The sequence below is a fragment of the Protopterus annectens genome, chromosome 13.part0 (assembly GCF_019279795.1).
Source record: "Protopterus annectens isolate FY-2018-M chromosome 13.part0, PAN1.0, whole genome shotgun sequence".
Lineage (NCBI taxonomy): Eukaryota > Metazoa > Chordata > Ceratodontiformes > Protopteridae > Protopterus > Protopterus annectens.
The window spans coordinates 340,056,360-340,077,928 of record NC_056747.1 but is presented as its reverse complement, the minus strand read 5'-3'; the positions used below and the strand labels follow the sequence as shown (position 1 = coordinate 340,077,928).

Here is a 21,569-nt window from a genome sequence, read left to right as displayed (position 1 = left end):
TCCTCTGCATCAGAATCCTCATAAGTAGGTATGGACAAAATCTAGGTCATTGGAAGAATTAGAAGAAACAGTGTCCTGATCAGAAGAATCATAGACAAGCTCAGTCCTAGGCCTCTTAGAAGGGGGGGGGGGTTGACTACCCCCTGATTAGAGTAATAAGATCTTCAGCCATTTTGATCATTTGTTTTTTAGGCATAGGGGCCTGAACATGTGGCCTAGGCATCTGTTTTTTAGACATAGATAGAGATTTAGGCCTTAGAATAGAAGGTGGAGTCGGTTTAATATGCAAGTCTGTAGGCCTGAATACACCCCTCAGAAGCCGGTGCCTGCACAGCGACTCCAGACCCATCCAAGGTAGAGACATCCGCGGGGTCCATAGGAGAAGCATCTCACGGCATACCGGACTCTGAATGGGTCTCAGTAGAGGCCTGCGAGTCATAAGTAGTGGGTATGAGGGGCTGCGAAAGCACCTCACTGAGTACTGGCGAACTGGCGACTGGCTTAGGAGAAATGTCGGCAGTTTTGGACCTCTACGGCCTGTCTTTTTCTTCGCGTTTTTTCGCACTTCCAGTAGTCAGATGGCTAACAGACGTCATTTCTGGATAATTAAACCAAGGACAGAAATATTTAGAGGCAAAAATGTACTGACAATGGATAGTGCACTGATTAAATAAAGCACAAAACCGACAGCAAGGTACATGGTGGTGGTCAGGGCCTAGGCAAGGAATACAGCAGAAAAGAAAATCTTTATGAGGTATTTGTTTTCCACAAGTAATGCAATTATTAACTTTTACTGACATTGGTAAGGAGCAAGAAAAAGTTCCCCCCTTAGTTTTAAATTGAAGACTTTGGTTCTGAAACTCGAAAACAAAAATTTCAGGAGTCTGCCGACCGGCACTTGCAAAGTGCTTCTGCTTCAGGCACTGCATGGCAAGAAAGACTGATGTAATGGCGTCGGCTGCATGTTTTATACCGCTAACAACCTGACGTCATGGAAGAAGGGACAGCAACCAACGCGAGACCCAAGACTTTGTTAATCAGGCCGACTGAGGGCAACTGCCAGCAGATTACCCAAATGTAATGACTGCAACAGTGAAACACAAAGAACTTCTACTCGGGAACAGCACACATCTATATGCAGTACAGAACAGACATAACCAATGCTTTAGTGAAGCACACTAATAAATGCACAACAGAGTTATTTGTTTTTCTGTTATTATGGGAAAGGACTTCAGTTCCAAATCTGATGCATTACAGGGGTTAGACTGGAAAGAATATCTGTGGCAAAAAAAGGTTGGATGCTTCCAATAACCAAAGGCTCAATGATAAAGAAATGTTTAAAGTGTATTTGAAAGAAAAAAGCTTAAGCAATAATGTTTTGCAATTGGTCATTACAATCGTGTAATTTTATTATTTAAGTAGGGTGTATTTAATTTTTCATTTAGTCTGATAAAGTCTATGTGACAGACAAACGTGCTTACATTTGGTGAACAAATCATTTTTGGCTTTGTTAGTCTGGTTGGGTACTACACAGAAAATGGAATCAAAGAACAAATTTTCTAGTACCCCAGCTAAAGACAACAATAACCAGGAAAAAGGATAAACCAACTGCTCTGAAGGTCTTAGAAAGACAGGAGAAAACCACCAGAGATTTTTAATTTATTTACTTTTAAGAGAGGTGATTTTTATTTAAGAAACTATAAATGAAAAGCCCTGAAATAAACCAGAACTCAAAGGATATTACCTACCTCATAAATTGAGGATCGGAGTCCGTGCAGACCACATCCATCCTTCCAATAAGAGAGGCAAACAAGATCCGAGGTATTTTGGGGGTAACATAAGAATCAAAACCTTGGATCAACAAGCTTGTAAAAAGTGCTGAGGTCAGATCAGATAACTCAAGCATTAAACCAGAGGAAAACGGAAACTGGATCCACACTTATGGGGACAAAGGGACACAAGATGAAGTATTTAGGATATAAATTAAAAAGGATACTAGTAAGGCAACTAAGAACACACAGGAAGATAGAAAAATAACTTAAACTGAGAAGATGAAATCTCTTGATTAGGGACAGCAAGATAAAAGCAGTGAAAATGTTTTACTACTTTTCATTTTACATACAGGTCAGGCTTTTTTAAATCAACCAGAGAAGCTGTTATTAATAACAGAGTTGAAGGAATCTAGGAGGGGAGGAAGGCAAAAGTTAAGTGGGATAAGTGGTTAATTCCCACAGAACAAAATGGTTTAGGATTAACTGATTTAAAGGAATACTTTACAGCTATACATTTAAGACTTGTATACAACTCAAGCAGACTGTTACAAAGCAAAATGGAAAGGGATGATGATAACGGTGTGTGTGTGTGTGTGTGTGTGTATAAATAAGGAGATAGCATGATTTTGGATGCAGTTATTTAAGGAGAATGAATATCACTCAAAGTATTCTAAGCCAACACAAAAATGGAAGAGAAATTTTAACAAGACAGATTTCTGCAAGTAGGGGGTACAGAATATAAGCAAAAAGGGTCTGGAATTTACTGGAGGAAATTAGCAAAAGTATTAAGATATTGTGAACAAATCATTTAGGAGGGGAAAGGTAAAGTGGGATAAGGCTAACCAGACATTTTGTGGAATCTGCAACAGAAGCTGTTAAAATAGAGGGTTATGAGCAGGTCACCAATCAAACTGTTTACTGTGTTTGAAACATGGATGCCAACAACTTAATCTCAAGTGGTGAATCTTGGCATCCATGTCAAAAACAGAAATAAGGGGTATGACTGCAGAGCAAATAATTATTTGTAGTGCATGAACTTTATCTCCTTTATATACTACTGGTTACACAAAAAGTGTGTTTTCCCAGCTTTCAAAGCCATAAAGAACTTGGCAAGCACGGTCAAAGACCAGTTCTCTCTCACGTTTACATTACCCTTCCATGACTCTCAATTGTCCATATTTTCAAAAAATGTTGAATGTTTTGCCTCATATGGTTTGGTCACTTCCTCATAAATCTGTGGTTTTCTGATTAATAATTGAGGACTGACGTCACTAAATGACACGAGTTTCAAAAATTCCATCCTTCAAAAAAATGCAAGCAAACATAAATCATGTTATTCTAGCAGCTTTCTAGGTTTTTATGAGGAATTCAGAGGCCAGTTAAGAGATAAACTGCTACTGTCAACTGCTGGTCAGTACTGTCAGAACTGCCTAACGAAAGACCAGACCCTTAAAGGATCACTACGGGCAAATGATGAAAAAAACTTTTTTTTTTTTTTATCTTGGCATTAATTACTGCACCTCCCAAAGCTGCCTGTAGCAAAACAAGTACTCATTTTCAACTTTTATTTTAATCCTTCACTGCTTTCTTGGGGGTAGATATCCTGATTACTTTGGAAAGCTAAAGCTGTCCCATAATGCACTATGACAGCACACATTCTAAGAACAAGTAGCCCTACCATTTGTTCTCAGACTAAATTTCAATTCACTTAGAACACCTGGAAAAAGAAATGCCAATTTTGCAAGTTTCATTTCTTAGCCAAGTTACTCCTCCCACCACTCCTCCTTTAATGAGCTAGAGTCTCGTATTTCCAGCTTGGCTAGATTCAACTATTTAGTTAACTCTGCATGACAACAGAAACACCACAGGCTGGTGTGCGACAAATTGTTCCCTCATGTCTTCACTTCTGAATAACTTTTCCCAGGAATTATTTCTATGAAAAAAGGCACACATTAATCCAGAGTTTGGGCCAATCTATCAATTTCTTAAAATGTGCACAGTAAAACACTGGAAATTAATTGCATTCTGGCAGCTCACGTGGTTACCTTTGCAAAGTTATTCTGTTATAACCTGAACTATGGTATTTAAAGCCAAACTTTAAACAGCAATGAAACAGTCCTCTGTTTCTTAATAACCTCTCATGCCTCTGATGTGACTCTGTACTTTCTGTTGCTATTACTTTATGTAGTTTGTCTTAGTGGTATACTTGTAGCATCTCTCCCATACTCTCACCAACAGACATGAAGAAAGCTTACAAATCAGATACTTTTATAAATAGCAATACTACTTAGTAAGCTCACAAATAAAATTTCGCAATACATAACATTCACATCATACTTGCAAAAACACACTTCTACTTCTCACAAACCCACAGCCACCCACACTGCATACCAGTCAACTCTGAGTCTTTTCCCACCTCTCTGCAAAACACTGCTGTAATGCCTTTGGCAAACAAAAACGACTGATTTATGTCAGCTCAGGACTCCCATCCCTACTTACTGAAGTATTTGCATAGGTACTTGATGCCCAAGCAGACTTCCTAGAATTTTCCCTGAGGTAGGCAGGAAATGCTGGAGGTACAACAAAAGAGACAGAAGTAATTGGGATCATGGGGTGGGGTTAAAACATTTCCTACAGAGTTACTTTGTCATAAATGTTGGTGGGAGCAAACTGTCGTAACTATACCATCTGAACTGCCTAGATGCAGTACAGCCTTACCAAGCTTAATTCTAGCGGCTGTCAAAAAAGCGAACAGAAAATGGAAATCAAAAATTAAACTGCAACTAAATACTGCAAGAGAAAATAATTGCAAGAGAAAGGGAAGGAACAAATTACAAAGAAATTAAATCTGTAGAAACAATACTCGCATAATACTATCCTGGTTGAGGAAGTTAAAGGAGCAGGCAGGAATTGAGCAACTTGTGTAAAGTTGGAATAAATGAAAACTTTGACAGAGCACATATACTGCACAAAAAAATGGAAATGTTACTGTGATTTCTTTTCTATTAGTGCATTAGTATTCAATTCACTTTAAAAATGTACTGATTGAATAAGTTGAAAAATGTGCTTTCCCATCTGCAAAGTCAGGTGCTATCAGGATTCAAAAGGTTTCCTGTAATATAGAACCCAAACTGTAAACTCTAGTGGCAACTGAACCAATGCATCCTACCCACTCTAGATCACAGACATGACAAACAGAGGAAAAAGGCCTGGACTGAAAAGTCACCGGTCCTAGAGTGGCGACAATAAGCTCTCTCCTTAGGTGAACTGAGAAAGCATGCCAGAATCAAGATGTTAAGACATGCTTTGGCCAAACAACTGGTACAGGGGCAATTATTTCAGCCTCTGATGCCTACAACACAGCAACTACATGGACAGTCCCTCTCAAATCCTCCAGTCATCTGCTAAAGTTAAATGGAAAATGATGCGAGTTTCAAGGATCAGGAGTCCATCTTCAGCAACAACTTACCGCCAAAGATAGACTTGACCATTTTCTGCCTCCCATTTCACTTACTTTTGTGCTCCATTAAAGGCATGGGACTCTTCCTACCAATTTTCCCTCTGTACAATTTCTTCTGTTACTGTTCTTCTGGAATCAAAGCACATCAAAAGCTTCCCCCTCCCATCTCTGTTAGCATCCAAATGGAATGGCTGGCAGAGACTGTAGGCCTTCACATCGTGCTCTTCTCACACAAGAGAGGACTCAAAGTAGTTTTCCTGCTCATAATCAGGTGACTGCACAAAATCTGAAGGCTACTGCACTTCCAGGCATCAAAAGCTGGAACTTCATGGCAAATATCACGATCATGAGCTAATCTCCGAGAGTGGCAAAAAGAGTACAATTCCACAATGTGCAAAAACTTCATAGAAAATACACCACACTGGAGTGGAAGGTAGAATAAATCTAACCAAAGAGGGTCCACAATGTCAGGTCTAGACACACACACACACTACTAGATTATTAATCTGTATATAAAATGCATATCTACAGGTATTTGTAAAGGAGTATGATTGTATACACAGATACATACACCTACAGGTGTATACATATGCACAAGGGTGTGCTTATACACACGCATGCATTTTAACTTTATGTAACTTTCTACACTCTGCTTTTCATACCTCTAAAGTACCAGTCTGTTGCTTTTCGTTTTTTACATTTTCCTAATTTTTTTCAGACCCTCTTATGCCCTGGCCTCCTTTTCTAACTTCTGCACAGGTTTTAAGGGCTTCTTCAGTCCCTGCTTTGTGGTTTTGTTAAACCTTTAACTGTCAGCCATGCCACACACACAAAAAAAAATGAACGTCATTCAGAAAGGATTATCAATTTACAAGTAGAAATTTCACAAAGAAATCACATTCTATATCTCTCTGAAAAATATCACATTAACTGTTTCCTCAAAGGAAAAAAAAGAGGCTAAAATGGCTAGTCATGAGTGGAAAATAAAGAAAACTTTTTTTAAGCAGAGATAAGAAAGGAAGGCATTAAAGTATTAACACTTTTGAAATGGGACACAAGTCAAAAGACACTACAGCAGCAGTAAGATGTCATCAGGGTGGCAACATTTGACAAACAAAAGCAGAAGACAACTTTTTATACAAATGGCAAGAGTGCTCTGCTGTAAACGGATCTTATAAGTTTCTTTCCTAAAAATTCATGAGAAATCTGGCACATATTCCTGAAAGTCAGTTCAGTTTTCAAAGTTGCTTTCGGCTCAATGAGTTAAATCCTCCAATACATGTATTAGCATAAGTCCTAAAAGAGCAATACAACATTGCTTTGAAGATCAATGCATTTTTTTGCTCTGCAGAAAACTGGCCTCATCAACCAATGAGGAGTCATCTGTGCTGACCCTGGCACAAATGTACCCTGCACTCCTCAGATCTATATCACCATAACAGTGATGCCTCTAAGACATTTATTCAAAGAAATAGTGGTGAAAGCAGAATAGAGCTAGTACACAAAACAGTTTAAACAGACGTACCTATCCATGTTACGAATCTGGTTGTGCAATGCCAAGAAGGAGACTGGAGAATCAATAGCTTCACGACTTTTAGCACACAACCTAACAACTTTCAGCCCAGTCTGGTGGATTTTCTCAGTCAGCTGATCAACAGCAATGTTGCTTGGAGCACATACAAGCACTGGCCTATGAAAAAAAAATTACAATTTAACTACCTGAATGAAACTAGTGACAGCAATACACTTCTGAAACAGCATTTTAAGATAATCAATTGCCAGACTGCATCTTTCAGAAGTTTAAAACTCAGTCAACTTAAAACGAGAAAAACTGAAAATGCCAGGAACTCAGAAGACTCGCAATTAAAACTGAACAGTCACCTTAAAAACCTCTTCAGCAAATCATCTCATGTTAATAAGACAACATACTTCTACAGCTCCCCTCATAACTTAAACTGAAGTTAACTGCAGCACCAGGACTCGGGTTCTCAGTCTTGCAGTTAAAGTAGATGCTGCCTTGAGGTCCATGAATTCAAACAAGAAATGTATCTTTTCAGAAAAGTTAGGCCTTTGACAAGCGTTTTCTCAAATGTGAGGCATGTTAAAGAGGAAGACGTATGTAAATATCATGTACATTAAAACCACAAAGTTACAAAATCATAAAACAAAAGTCAGAGGGAAAAGAAATTCTACTGTTAAGCTACAATATTCCAGCAGGAAATATTCAGTGTAGAGTTAAGATGTGGGTAAAACGTGCTTCCATACCTAACTAGGAGGTGGAATAATATTAACCTATTCCACTTAGTAACAGACTATCTTGTAATAAATTAAGAATATGCAGTCATCTTAATCAAAAATCCCAAAAAAAGTTAGCGAAATAACTGTTGCCATGATGGAATGAGGACTTTGCCACTACTTAAATGGTTCTGTTATTAATTACTGGTAATGAGAAATGTAATTACCCAGCCATATGGAAAGGATCTGTGTCAACAGGCTTGCTAAGCTGCAACACAATTAAACAAAATGACCTATTTTTCTGAAACAGGCAGGTGTATCAAGCCAAAAATAACATACTAACAAAACATCTATATAATGCAAAAGACTTTCTTTCCTTACTCAAAAAAAAGGTTCAATTTCCTTTGATACCATTTTAAGCAAAAAAGCATTACCAATCATGCAAAAAAAATATTCATGAATGCAAACAAGCCTAACAAGACAAAAAAGACCTACAAATCTGAAAATCCCAGCAAACACCAGAAACAAAAGCTTTAGCGGATACAAAAAGTGAGCAGATAAAGAATTTTTTTCTGAGGGGGGCTTAAGAACAAATTGACATGGAAGTGAAAATGAGCCAATATGCTCTCTACCAACTACAAAGAAACTTATGTGACCAGACATTTCTAGCAGACATTCTTGGCTTGAAAAACTTCTTTAAATGGAGAAGCCACGTTAGCAAGTTTAGCTAATCATCCACAGCACTGGACAACTCTAAGTGGAAGACTATGCTCTGCGTACTAGAAAGCTGTCCACATGTGATGGCATTTATTAAAGTTGAAAAAGCATACACAACTTTTTCCAATGCTGGGATACAGGATCATGCCTTCTGTAACAGTGTGTCCAACACTACAGCTGGGGGGGGCATAAAATACAGGCACCAACGGAACTAAAAAGAATCAGTAGTCTACAAGACCTTGCGTGAAGTTGAATTCAGCTTAACTCTGGTAATTACTCATTCTTTGAAGAAAAAAAGTGCATCCGTGAACAATTTAGGACTCTGGACGTTAACACTAGTACCAATTTCTGTATTTGGGTCAGTGCAGTTCTGCGCACAATGCTTTTGCAGTCTAATTCATCAAAGATGATGGAACATATATACACAAATACATACACGCAAGCATGCACCACAGGGCATGGATTTACAGGCATCATCTCTGACGGTATAATATCCACAACATTAAGATTTTTGAGGGGCTAAGGAAAGAAGCCACATGGAGAAAGTTCCTTAGCGGGACAGTGATTTAGACTGAATATTTTTTTTCTCTGCATATTTTGGCCAACAGCTGGTAACAATTTTAGGGTCAACATCACACAACTGCCAACAGTAGGATTTAATGCACTGTGCTGCTGTGCAGCACTTGTGCTGTATTCAAGGAAATGCTACAACAGCAGGGACACTACTTGCCTCCAGCTTATAAACACCCAAGTAGCAGGAAAAATGAAAGCATCTTAATTAGGGGCAGAGGCGAAAGCTCAATACACTCAATACCAAAGGAAATGGGCCCTTGAGGAAGGGGGAAGTAATGTTAAGAAAGATCAGTGCTAACAATTTTTTCACTTATTTTCTCTCTCCAATTACCTTATGCCTCTGCACCTAGACTACAACGCTAGTGTCTTTAAATATGCTAGCATTAAGTAATTACACTGTACTTGCACTACAATGTAGATATGGTCATGCCCATCTCTTTTGTGAAATACTAAATCAAGGAAATATCACCTGAACATAGCTCTGCTAAACTATCACATTTATCTAACCAGTATGGATTACCTATTTTACAAACCGCTTCCTTACGGCGTGCAATTTTCCATTCAAAGTCAATACCTACAGAATCAAAAGTATAACTACTTTAACTGCTAAATGTTTCTGCTAATCTTATGTGAAATCATTTTGGACACCCATACATGTATATATCTATACATATATATATATATATATATATATATATATATATATATATATACTATAAATATATATAAATACATATATATATATACACATACACACATGTTAATATGCATGTGTACACACACACACACATATATATATATATATATATATATATATATATATATATGGGTTCACTATGTAAACCCGAAATACTGAAATGCCGAAAATATTACACTACAAATTCCCAAAACACTATAATGGCAAAATTTTAAATTCCAAACATACGCTACACATGCAGCACACACAAACACACACAACCTCCCCCCACAATCGAATATATAATCCTATACTACAGATAAGCAGGGGGGCAAGCCACCCTGCACAACCCCCCTACTTAAATATTTTAACTCCTTGATCACACAGACACAAAGGAAACTCACACCCACATCACAATCGCAACACACACATCACAGGCATAACACACACTTACACACTAAAGCTCCAAACTAACACACTTACACATACATACTTACCTAAAATTCCACCCATCCATTCACATACCGCACCAGCAGAAGCGCTAATTCAACATCTCAGAGCTTCGGGATTTTTGAATTTTGCTCTTTTATGGGTTTTTGGAATTTAGTGTTACTGGCTATGAAAAATACTGAAATTCAGGATTTCAGTACTCTGGGATTACAAAATGGACACATACACACATGTGTATCTATATGTGTATCTCTATTATATCTATATGTGTATCTCTATTATATATATATGTGTGCATATATTACACACACGCATAAATACATACATATACATACACGGGGGTCTACATGACATTACCGAAATGTCAGTAGATCAACTTATGTATGATTGAGACAAAATGAGCGAAATTTCACATAAACATCACTACGCCGACATTCAGTTCACTGAACGTTTTGAAAGTACAGTTGTGTACACTTACTATAAATGTAGATGTTGAGTGTATTCACTGTTGCAGTCATTACAATTGAGTTATCCTGCTAGCAGGCTACCCTCAGTCAGCCTGAATTCCAAAGTCTAGGTCTGGTGTCGGCTGCTATCGCCTCTTCCCTGACGTCAGTGCGCCAGGGGTATAAAAGATGCAGCAGACACCATTTTCTTCAGTTTTTCTTGCCCCAGCTGTTAGGTGCCCCCAAAAGGGTAGGCTAAAAATATGTCAATAAAACATGCATGCACCAAAATATATATTTTGCCTTCATCTACAAGCAAATACACCACGTAGGTTGTATAGAACAGAGAAGTACAGACAAGTTCCAGCAAAGAAGTGGGGGATGGCAGGTGGGTAACCTGGACTGCAACAGTGAACACACTCGAACATCTACATTTATGGTAAGTGTACACAACTGTACTATGTTCTTCATGTTTCACTGATGCAGTCATTACAATTGGGTTGAATCCAAAGCTAAGGCTGGGCGGCTGGAGCTAAATAGCATTAGGAGCGGCTAATAGGCCCTGCAGAACTGCAGTGGCAAAGCCTGCCCTGGATTTAGAGTAGAGTGGTAAGTGATGGTGCTTTGTGAAGGTGTGCACTGAACTCCAAGTAGCAGCCTCTAAAATGTCGTTGGTTGGTACTCCCCTGAGGAAGGCTGCTGAAGTGGCTGCTGCTCTGGTTGAATGTGGCCTAATGCCCTTAGGTACTGGCTTGCCATGTTGTGAATATCAGAAACGAATGCAGTGGCCTATCCACTTTGAAACAGTCTGCTTTGAGATAGCCTTTCCTTGCGATGCTGCAGCATATGCCACTAGTAATTGCTCTTTCTTTCTGAAAGCTTTGGTTCTGTTCAAATAGAAGCGTAGCTGTCTGTGTATGTCCTAAGAATGCAGAATTCTCTCCCCCTTATTCTGTGGGTCTGGATAAAAGGTAGACAGATGAACAGTTTGGTTAAGGGCCACAATGGACACTACCTTAGGCATAAATGTTGGGTTTGTCCTCAGAGAAACCCTGTCTGGATAAAAAATGATAAAAGGTTCCACAGCCATGAGTGCGCCTGCAGCTCTGAGACTCATCTTGCAGAAGTTATTGCTACGAGCAGAGCTATTTTCCAGGACAAAAACTTTATATCAGCTGTAGCGGCTGGCTCAAAAGGAGGCAGGGTGGGTTTCACCAAAACATAAATGAGGTCCCATGCAGGTAGTGGTGATCTCCTTGGAGGCCTTAAATTTTTGGCCCCTCTGAGGTACTGCCTTAATAAAGGATGAGAAAAGATTGGGGGTTCTGTATTGTAATGAGCCGAAATGGCAGAGGCATGAATTTTTATAGATGAAAATCATAGGCCTTTGTCCAGCATCTCAGTCAAGTATTGCAAAATCTGATGAATGTTTTGTACAGTTGTGCCAATTCCTTGTGCCTGGTTCCAAGCACAGAATCTCTTCCATTTACCAGCATAGGATTTTCTAGTACTAGGCCTCCTGGCCTCCAAAATGACATCCATCACTGCTTTAGAGAGAGGTGTGTTTTGTATGACTACATTACCTGCCATGCTGCCAGATTTAAGGTCTTGAGTTGGCAGTGCAGGATTTAATTGTTCTGCTGGGACAGTAGATGAGGCACTTGAGGTAAGGTCCAGGCTGGGCATTGAGACAAGTTCCTTAGGATTGGGTACCAGTACTGGCATGGCCAGTCTGGGGCAATCAGTATCATTTTTGGCTTCTCCTGTCTCACCTTTAGGAGTACCTTGGGGAGGAGAGGTAAAGGAGGAAAGGCATATACTGTTAAGTTTTTTCCAGCTGAAAGATAGGGCATCCACTTTCCATGCTTGTCTGTGGTAAGTCCTTGTGCAGAATCTCTTTAGTTGGCAGTTGTGAGGAAGTAAATAGATCTATGTCCGGGCATCTCCATTTCCTTATCACCATGCTGAAGACTAGTGGATCCAATTTCTACTCGTGGGGATCCATGAGGTTTCTGCTTAGTTAGTCTGCCAGAGTATTTATCTTTCCTGGCAGGAATTGTGCCTGCAGATGCACTTGGTAAGTCAATGCTGTGTCCCACAAAGTCATGGCTAGTCGGCAAAGGGGGTAAGAATGAGTGCCACCCTGCTTGTTTATATACCACATGACTGTGGTGTTGTCCGTCTATCAGTAGCTGTCCCGGGTGAAGTAGGTCCTTGAAGGCTGTCAGGGCATTTTGAACAGCTAGCATCTCTTTCCGATTGATATGTAGATGCATTTGGTTTGCGACCCATGTGCCTTGAATACATTTTCCTGCCATGTGGGCTCCCCAGGCATAATCCAATGCATCCGTTAATGTCTGTGTGGCTGGGGGTAGAGTGCATGGCTGTCCCTTGTTCTGGTGACAGGCCTTTGCCCACCCAACTCCAATTACAGGCAGGGAATGAGAGTAATAAGAAGTTATGTACTCACCATAACGTTCCATCTGAGTAGGTATCTTCATTTGTCTGCAACCTGTGGGATACGGATCCGATCTCGGATCCGAGCCGGCAACTTCTAACATAGCATAGATCCGAGCTCCTAGCTCCTCCCCCTTACCCATAATCCCCTGCCTGCCCTAACTGACCTCAGATCAAGTTTGCCCCATAGCACAACAGATAACAGGTGTCCCAATGGGAACATATGCTAATAACACAAGAGCGATCCAATCGGTCAGGGGGAAGGAGGGGGTGATGGTAGCAGACAAATGAAGATACCTACTCAGATGGAACGTTATGGTGAGTACATAACTTCTTAATCTGAAGTAGGAACTTCATTTGTCAGCAACCTGTGGGACAGAGTCCCCAGCTACCTAAGTCTTGGGTGGCCTTCATGGAAGGATATTCCGGAGCACTGCAGAGCCAAAGGACGCTCAACCTCGGGAAACAACATCTATTTTATAATGGCTGATAAAGGTGTGAGATGAAGCCCAAGTGGCTGCGGAACAAATGTCATCCAGTGGAACCCTAGCCTGAAAGGCTGCAGAAGTGGCAACGGCCCTAGTAGAACGAGCACGGACTCCTTGAGGTGCAGGCCTTCCCGAACTCTGATATGCTAACAGAATACAACTAGAGATCCATCTAGAGAGAGAAACCTTCGAAACTGATTTTCCAAAATTACTTTTGGCAAAGGAGATAAACTGATCGGATTGCCTATGACCAGCAGTTCCATGGATATAAAAACGTAACTGTCTGTGTACGTCCAAGGAATGAAGCTTGTACTCTCCTTTGTTATGAAAGTTGGGAAAAAACACTGGGAGATTGATGGATTGATTGATGTTTGCTTCTGAAGATACCTTAGGTAGAAAGGACGGGTTGATTCTGAGGTAAACCCTATCCGGGTGAAAAACCAAATACGGTGGTTTGACGCAAAGGGCTTGCAATTCTGATACCCTTTTGGCTGAAGTTATGGCCACCAAAAAGGCTGTCTTCCAAGAGAGAAATTTGAGATCAACCGTGGCAGCTGGTTCGAATGGGGGACCAGTCAAGGACTGCAAGACTAAGGATAAATCCCATGGAGGTACCACCTCTTTAACTAACGGTCTAAGGAGGAAGGTACCCTTGAGGAAGGTCTTACACAGTTTGGAAGTGATAATAGGACCAGACTCTTGCCCCACATGATAGTATGAGATTGCTGCCAGCTGTACCTTGACTGTGGAAGAACTAGCCCCCTGGTGAAAGAGAGAGGTTAGAAATTCTAGAATCGATGATATCAGGGCTGTGAACGGGTCTAAACGACGGTGTTTTGCCCAAATGGTGAAGTGTTTCCACTTACTCCGATAAACCTTCCTGGTGGAAGGCTTATGAGCTGCTACAAGAATGGCTTTAACCGGTGATGAGATCCCGGGAGTCCTTATGAGGAGTGGAACTGGAGCAACCACACCGTCAGCTTGAGGTTGACCAGGTTTGGAGTTGGAAGACCGAGAGGATGTGAGATGAGATCCGGAATGGGATCCAGAATCCATGGTGGATACACTAGGAGAGACCATAGGTAAGGGAACCACGTCTGACGAGGCCAGAATGGGGCAATGAGGATCATTCTGCTTCCCAGCTGCCTGGCTTTCTGTAACAATTTCAACATCAGGGATAGAGGAGGGTAAGCATAAAGCAGACCGGGAGGCCAAGCATGAACTAGAGAGTCTCTCGGGGACTTCCCTGGAGGGGGGATCAGAGCAAAGTAATCGTTGCATTTCGTGTTTGAAGGAGAGGCAAAAAGATCGCAACAAGGTCGCCCCCATCGGGCAAATACTTGCTCTGCCACTCGGTGGTTGAGAGACCACTCGTAGGGAGTCAGGATAGTATGACTGAGCCTGTCCACTAAAATGTTGGACCTTCCCGGAATGTGCGTTGCTATGAGAAAGCAGTTGGTGGAAATCGCCCATTCCCACACTCTCATGGCCTCGCGGCAAAGGGGGTAAGACCTGGTTCCCCTTTGTTTGTTGATGTACCAGACCACCGACATGCTGTTTGTCTGTACCGCAATTGTCCCTACCGGAAGAGGGTTGTGTAGTGCTTGCAACGTCAAAAGCACCGCTCTCATCTCTAGGACGTTGAAATGCAAAGAGGTCTCTACATCGTTCCAAGTGCCTTGGACTGTTCTGCCTGAAAAATGCCCCCCACCCCCACCCCAGGCGAGAAGCGCCCTTGGTCACCGTGTTGACTGGTGGAGGTAGTGAGAAGGGACGGCTCGTGTGGAGGTTGGGAGACTGGAGCCAGCACAGGAGCGATTTTCTGCAAACCTTGCTTAAGGAAACGGGGTGAGACAGAGGGTTGCACGACAGGGACCATTGTACCTGGAGGGTCCACTGTTGAATCCTCATGTTCAGCCGGGCCAATGGTAGCAGAGGGATTGCAGCCGCCATAGATCCTAGGGCCCTCAATCAATTCCGCCGAAGGAGTTTGCAGATGAAGAATGGCCTGCACGTGTAACATCAGGTTCCGAAGTCGATCCGGAGTCAGGAATTCAAGCATCTGTCTGGAATCCAGTCTTGCCCCTATAAAATCTAGTATCTGTGTAGGGGTGAGAGAGGATTTGGTCATGTTGATGGTTAATCCTAATAGAGGAGCCAGACCGAGAAAATAGTCCCTGCCTGAGCAAAGTAGATGCCTTGTTGGGGCTGTGAGGAGCCAGTCGTCCAGGTATGGAAAGACCTGAATTCCCTGGAGTCTCAGGTGGGCCGCTACTACCGCTAGGACCTTGGTGAACACCCTGGGGGCTGAGGTGAGACCGAAGGGGAGGATCCTGAATTGAAAGTGACTGGCTCCCAGACGGAAGCGGAGGAACCTCCTGGAACACCTGTCCACTAGAACGTGATAGTACGCATCCTTGAGGTCTATAGAGCACATCCAGTCGTCCTCCCGCAAAGTACAGTTTTGTACCTACCATAAATGTAGATGTCCGATAGACATGCAACTGCAGTCATAACATGTGGGTTGTCCTGCCTCAGGCAGCCCTCGGTCAGCCGGATTCCAAAGTCTGGGTCTGACGTCAGCTGATGTCGCATTTCTCTCCGACGTCAGAGCGGCTAGAGTACATAAGCATCAGCCGACGCCATTTTCTTTAGTGTTTCTTGCCCCAGATGCCAGGTGCCCTCCAAGGAAGGCTGTAATCAATTGGAAGACAAAAACAGGATTCCAAACAAATAAATGAGCAATAAAACAAATACACCATAACAGATATCCCCAGCTAAGAGTAACAGGGATAGGAGTGGACCCTAGGCATAGAGGGGTAAGGAGGGAGGGAAAATCTGACTGCAGTTGCATGTCTATCAGACATCTACATTTATGGTAGGTACAAAACTGTACTATGTCCTTCAAGAATGCAACTGCAGTCATAACATGTGGGTAGAATACCATAGCTTAGCTGGGGGAGGAGGAATGCTCTAGGAAAGAGATGGTGTGGCAATCAAACCCTGCAGGACTGCCGAAGCAAAGCCTGCTCTGGATCTGGAGTATAGAGGGAGATTGTAGTGTTTGGAGAATGTATGCACGGAGCTCCATGTAGCAGCTTCTAGAATGTCCTTGGTAGGCACCCCTCTTAAGAATGCTGTAGAGGTGGCTGTAGCTCTGGTGGAATGTGGTCTGACATTGGCTGGAACAGTCTTTCCATGAAAGGAATAACAGAATCTGATGCAATGTCCAATCCATTTAGAAATAGTCTGTTTTGAAATTGCTTTTCCTTGGACTGCAGGGGCGTAAGCTACAAAAAGTTGTTCAGACTTCCTACTGGCCTTGGTTCTGTCCAGGTAGTACCGAAGTTGTCTGTCAATGTCCAAGGTATGCAACAGTCTTTCCCCCTTATTCTCAGGATTGGGGAAGAAAGCAGGCAGATGAATGGCTTGATTTAAAGAAACCCTAGATACCACCTTTGGCATAAAAGTAGGGTTGGTCCTTAATGAAACCCTGTCTCTATGAAAAATAATAAAGGGTGGTATTGCCATTAGGGCCTGTAGCTCCGAAACCCTTCTTGCTGAGGTAATTGCCAACAGGAAAGCTGTCTTCCATGAGAGAAATTTCAAGTCAACTGAAGCTGCTGGCTCAAATGGAGGTAGAGTCAGTTTTTCTAAGACAAAACTGAGGTCCCAGGCTGGCACTGGGGCCTTTCTTGGTGGCTTAATGTTCTTGATTCCCCTGAGGAATGGTCTTAGTAAGGGGGTGAGAAAAAACAGGAGGATCAGTGCTGTATCTAGCTGAAATAGCAGATGCATGTATCTTTATGGAAGAATATGAGAGGCCGTTCTTTAACATATCTGCCAAATATTCCAAGATGAGTGGGATGTTCAACAATGATGCATCATGCCCCTTGCTGGTATTCCAATTGCTGAATCTTTTCCACTTTGCTAAGTAAACCTTTCTGGTGGATGGTCTTCGAGCCTCTGTTAGTATCCGCTGAACTTCCTTGGAGAGAGATAAGTTGAAGTTATTTATGGGATCTCCCAGGCTGTTAGCTGCAGTGTCTGAAGATTTTAATGCAGTGTTTCGAAATGTGTTGAGTCAAAAGTAGGGGCCACTGGGGAAGGGCCCACCTCCTGGTGTGACATATGCTCCGTAGTAGTGGGTACCAGTGTTGTCTTGGCCAATCCGAAGCTATTATGATTCCGTTGGGCTTCTCTGCTTTGATCTTTAGTAATACTGAGGTCATCAGTGGCAGAGGTGGGAATGCATAGATTGCTAGGGAGTTCCAGTTGAATGAGAGGGCATCTATTTTCCAAGCTTTTGGATGGTATGTCCTTGTGCAAAATTTTGGTAGAAGATGGTTGAGGTGAGAGGCAAATAGGTCCACTTCTGGCTTGCCCCATGTCGAAGTGAGTTGTCTGAAGGCCTTCGGATGTAACCTCCACTCGTGTGGATCTGTGAAATTCCTGCTTAGGCTGTCCGCCAACACATTGTCTTTTCCTGGAACAAACTGGGATTGTAACTGGATGTTTAGGCTCCGTGATTTCTCCCAAGGCTGCATTGTCAGTCTGCAAAGGGGGTAAGAGTGGGTGCCCCCCTGCTTGTTTATGTACCACATCACAGTGGTGTTGTCTGTCCGTATCATTAAATGGCCTTGCTGGAGTTGGTGTTGAAAGGCCTCGATGGCATGCATTACTGCCAGCATTTCCTTTTGGTTTATATGCAGATGTGTTTCCTTTGGAGACCATTGTCCTTGTATACACCTGCCTTCCATGTGCACCCCCCCCATCCAAGGTCTGAGGCGTCTGTAGTCATGGTCTGTGTTATCTGTGGTTTTTTGAATGACATACCTGTGTTTTCCTGGCTCACCGAGGCCCACCATAGGAATTCCTTTTGTAGGCATGGAATTAGTGGTATGATTGTCTCCAAGTTGTTGCTGTGTTGAGACCAAATGCTTTTTAGGTACCATTGAAGCTTTCTCATGTGTAGTTTTGCTAATGGAACCAGTAGAATGCAGGATGCCATGTAACCCAGGGCCTGTAGGAATCTCCTTGCAGTCATCTGGGTGAGTTTTGCTAAACCTTTGAAGTAATGAGTTAACTTCTCTTGCTTGTCTTCTGTCAGGTAAGCCATCTGAGAGGCTGTGTCTAGTTTGGCTCCTAAGAAGATTATTTGCTGGGATGGCTGCAGGCTTGACTTTTGGAAGTTGACTGTGTATCCCAGAGCTTGAAGTAATCGTATGACACAATCCAGGTTTTTTGCCAACATCAATTTGTCGTCCGCTTGTATGAGGCAGTCGTCCAGGTACGGGTAAATTTGTATACCCTGGAGCCTGCAATGAGCAATTATTGAAGCCAGGCATTTTGTAAATACTCTGGGCGCAGTAGATAAGCCAAATGGCAATGCTGAGAATTGATAATGCTCTGGCCCTGCAAGAAATCTGAGGTATCTTCTGCAGCTGTGTCTGATAGGGACATGCAGGTATGCCTCCTTGAGGTCCAGAGTAATCAGCCACGACTCCTTGCCCAGCATGGGAAGGAGTTGCTGTAGAGTCAGCATTTTGAACTTTGGTACTATGAGAAAGGTGTTTAATGCGGACAAGTCCAGTATTGGTCTCCATTGAGATTCTTTTCTTGGAACAAGGAACAGTCTTGAGTAAAACCCCTGGTCTTGTTCTTGTTGTGGAACTCTTTCTATTGCTTTCATTCAAGTCAGCAGAGTGATTTGCTTGATAGCCTCTGCCCTCTGATTTTGTGGTAGGTTATGCATGCCTTGTTTTCTTGGTAAGGTATGAAAATGAAACCTGTACCCTCGGTCTATAATGTCCAAAATCCATTTGTCCTTTGTCAGTCTGTGCCAGTTTTCTGCAAACAGAGATAATTTCCCGCCCAAGGGAGCTTCTAGTTGTTCCCTGGTAGGTGGTAGTAGAGGAAAGTCATTGAGTTTGTGATTGTGGGGCAGGTGAAACCCCTGCGTCACTTCTTTGGTTTCCTGGCTGCCATTGTCGTCCCCTGTAAGGGCCTCTGCATTGGCCTCTTCCTCGGCCACGTCTGTTCTTACCCCTTTGAAACTTTTCTGGATTAGGAAAGGACCAGTTTTTTGAAGGCCAATTCCTACTGAATCTGGGGGGTTGAACCTGGAGGAAATCTTTCACAGTCTGAACTGATTTTGCTTTTTCTTCGATGGTCTTTAACACATCCTTAGCATTTGCACCAAAAAGCTTGTTCTTTTCCAAAGGTGCATCCAGAAGTTTTGCTTTTACATGATCTGGTAGAGGTTAATCTTTTAACCAAGCATGTCTACGAATCACTGCCCCTGTCATAGCTGCCCTACATGAAGCTTCCAGTGCATCATATCCACACTGCAGGAAGTGATTGCTTACTTGCTGAGTGTTATGTACAGCTTCCTGCAAAGTCTTCCTGTCTAAAGGATCAGGAGAAGCTAATGTTTTTTGTAAATCTTCTAAGAGATAATCCTGATATTGTAACATATGAAAAAGGCAATTTAAAGCTCTCACAGATAAGGTAGTGGATGTGTAAACCTTTTTGCCCCATCTCTCTAATGACCTAGCTTCCCTGTTGGAGGGCAAAGGATTTTGAGGTGGAGGCTGAAACTCCTTTAGGCCCCTGTGAAATAGTTTCCAAATCAGCAGTATGGGCCCTGAATAAATGGGAATGAGTTTCTGGGACCCTGTAATACCTGTCTGGCTTGGCTGGAGCAGGAGGAAGAGAATCAGGGGTAGCACTAGAGTCAGAATACAAATCATCCAGAACATCAAGTACAGGAGGAATAGCTAAGGGCCTGTGCTGAGGCTTCTTAAGGTAAGTCCTAAGGTGTTTCCTAGAATCAGAATATTCCTGACCTTGCCACTTGAAATGTTCCCTCATGGTGTGCAGAACTTCCCCAAAAGAAATATCCTCAGAAGGGGAGGCCGAAGGGATGGAATCTTCTGCATCCGAGTCCTCATAGGTCTGGAAGAGCTCTTCCTGGCTATCAGAGTGGACAGAGCCCTCAGAATCTTCATCTGAAGGAGTAGGGTCAGAGGGTTCAACCCGGGGCCTTTTATCAGGAGGAGGCTGGGAAGCTCTCTCAAGATGGGTCTGTGAACCTCTAATCATGGAAATTAAATCAGCAGCCATGGACATAATTTGTGTCTCCGGAGTCGGCTGAGGTAAGGATTTAGAAGTAATATGCTTAGTTTTGCTGGCTGCCTTAGCCCTAGTGTAGGCCTTAATAGACATGGCCATAGGGGGCCTGGCAGCTCCACGTGCAGGAGTGACTGTCTACAGCAATGGTCTTGGGCATTTCCTCGGTTTCGGTATCCGGAGGAAAATCTATAACTGGCGTCGGAGTAATGTCTGAAATCGGAGTCGTCGGTAATGCGGTGTCTTCGGTTCGGAGCGGTGGAGAGACCGTCTCAGCGGGAACCGGAGCACTCACGCTAGGTTTTGGCGTGGAGTCGGTGGTAGACGTGGGCCGAGGGTGTCGGTCCCGGTCCTTTCACTTTTTGGGAGTTTGCGATGTCGGAAGATCCGACGGCATGGTGTACGCAAAATTATCGCCGAAAAAATCTTCAGCGAACTCCGCCCGGCGCCTGAGAATGCGCTTGTTGAAGCGAGCACAGGCTACACACGCCGAGACGTCGTGGGCTGGGCCCAGGCAAGGGAGGCAGTAAGAGTGGAAATCCTTTTTCAGTAATTTCTGACATCGGCTGAGGCAAGAAAAGGTCCCCAACGGGGTACTTAGCTTTTTTGATGACTTCAGTATCGTAGAATACAGGAGCTGACCGACCGGCACTTGCGAACTGCTTCTGCTTCGGGCACCGCGCGGCAAGAAAGACTGAAGAAAATGGCGTCGGCTGATGCTTATGTACTCCAGCCGCTGGAAATGCGATACCAGCCAACGTCGGACCCAGACTTTGGAATCCGGCCGACCGAGGGCTGCCTGAGGCAGGACAACCCACATGTTATGACTGCAGTTGCATTCTTGAAGGACATCAAGAGGAGGACGGATTGCAACGTGACCATTCGGAACTTTTGTTTGGGTACCACCAGGTTTAGGAAAGAGAGGTCGAGGATGGACCTCAAGTCCCCTGTCTTTTTTGGCACCAGAAAGAAATAGAAGTTATGTTCTTACCATAACGTTCCATGTTAGTTGTCTTCTTCTCGCCTTCTTCTTGCTGGATGGGTTCGGAGCCGACCTCGGCTCCGACTCGGCCACTCTAAAGCTCGAGAGTTGGTTCCACCGGCTCGAGGCTCCCCTTATATCCCACAATGCTAGGCGAGAGTTACCTCAGATCTCGTTTGTAA

General features: G+C 42.9%; 1 protein-coding gene across 1 annotated transcript in view; it reads right to left on the bottom strand.

The window, feature by feature from the left end:
- Positions 1 to 21,569, bottom strand: part of UPF1 (UPF1 RNA helicase and ATPase) — a 3,097,516-nt gene that overhangs the window by 1,455,852 nt on the left and 1,620,095 nt on the right. The window contains exon 12 of the mRNA XM_044054826.1: positions 6,758 to 6,922. Within this exon, the coding sequence (XP_043910761.1) occupies positions 6,758 to 6,922 (165 nt within the window). The remainder of the gene's footprint in view (positions 1 to 6,757; positions 6,923 to 21,569) is intronic.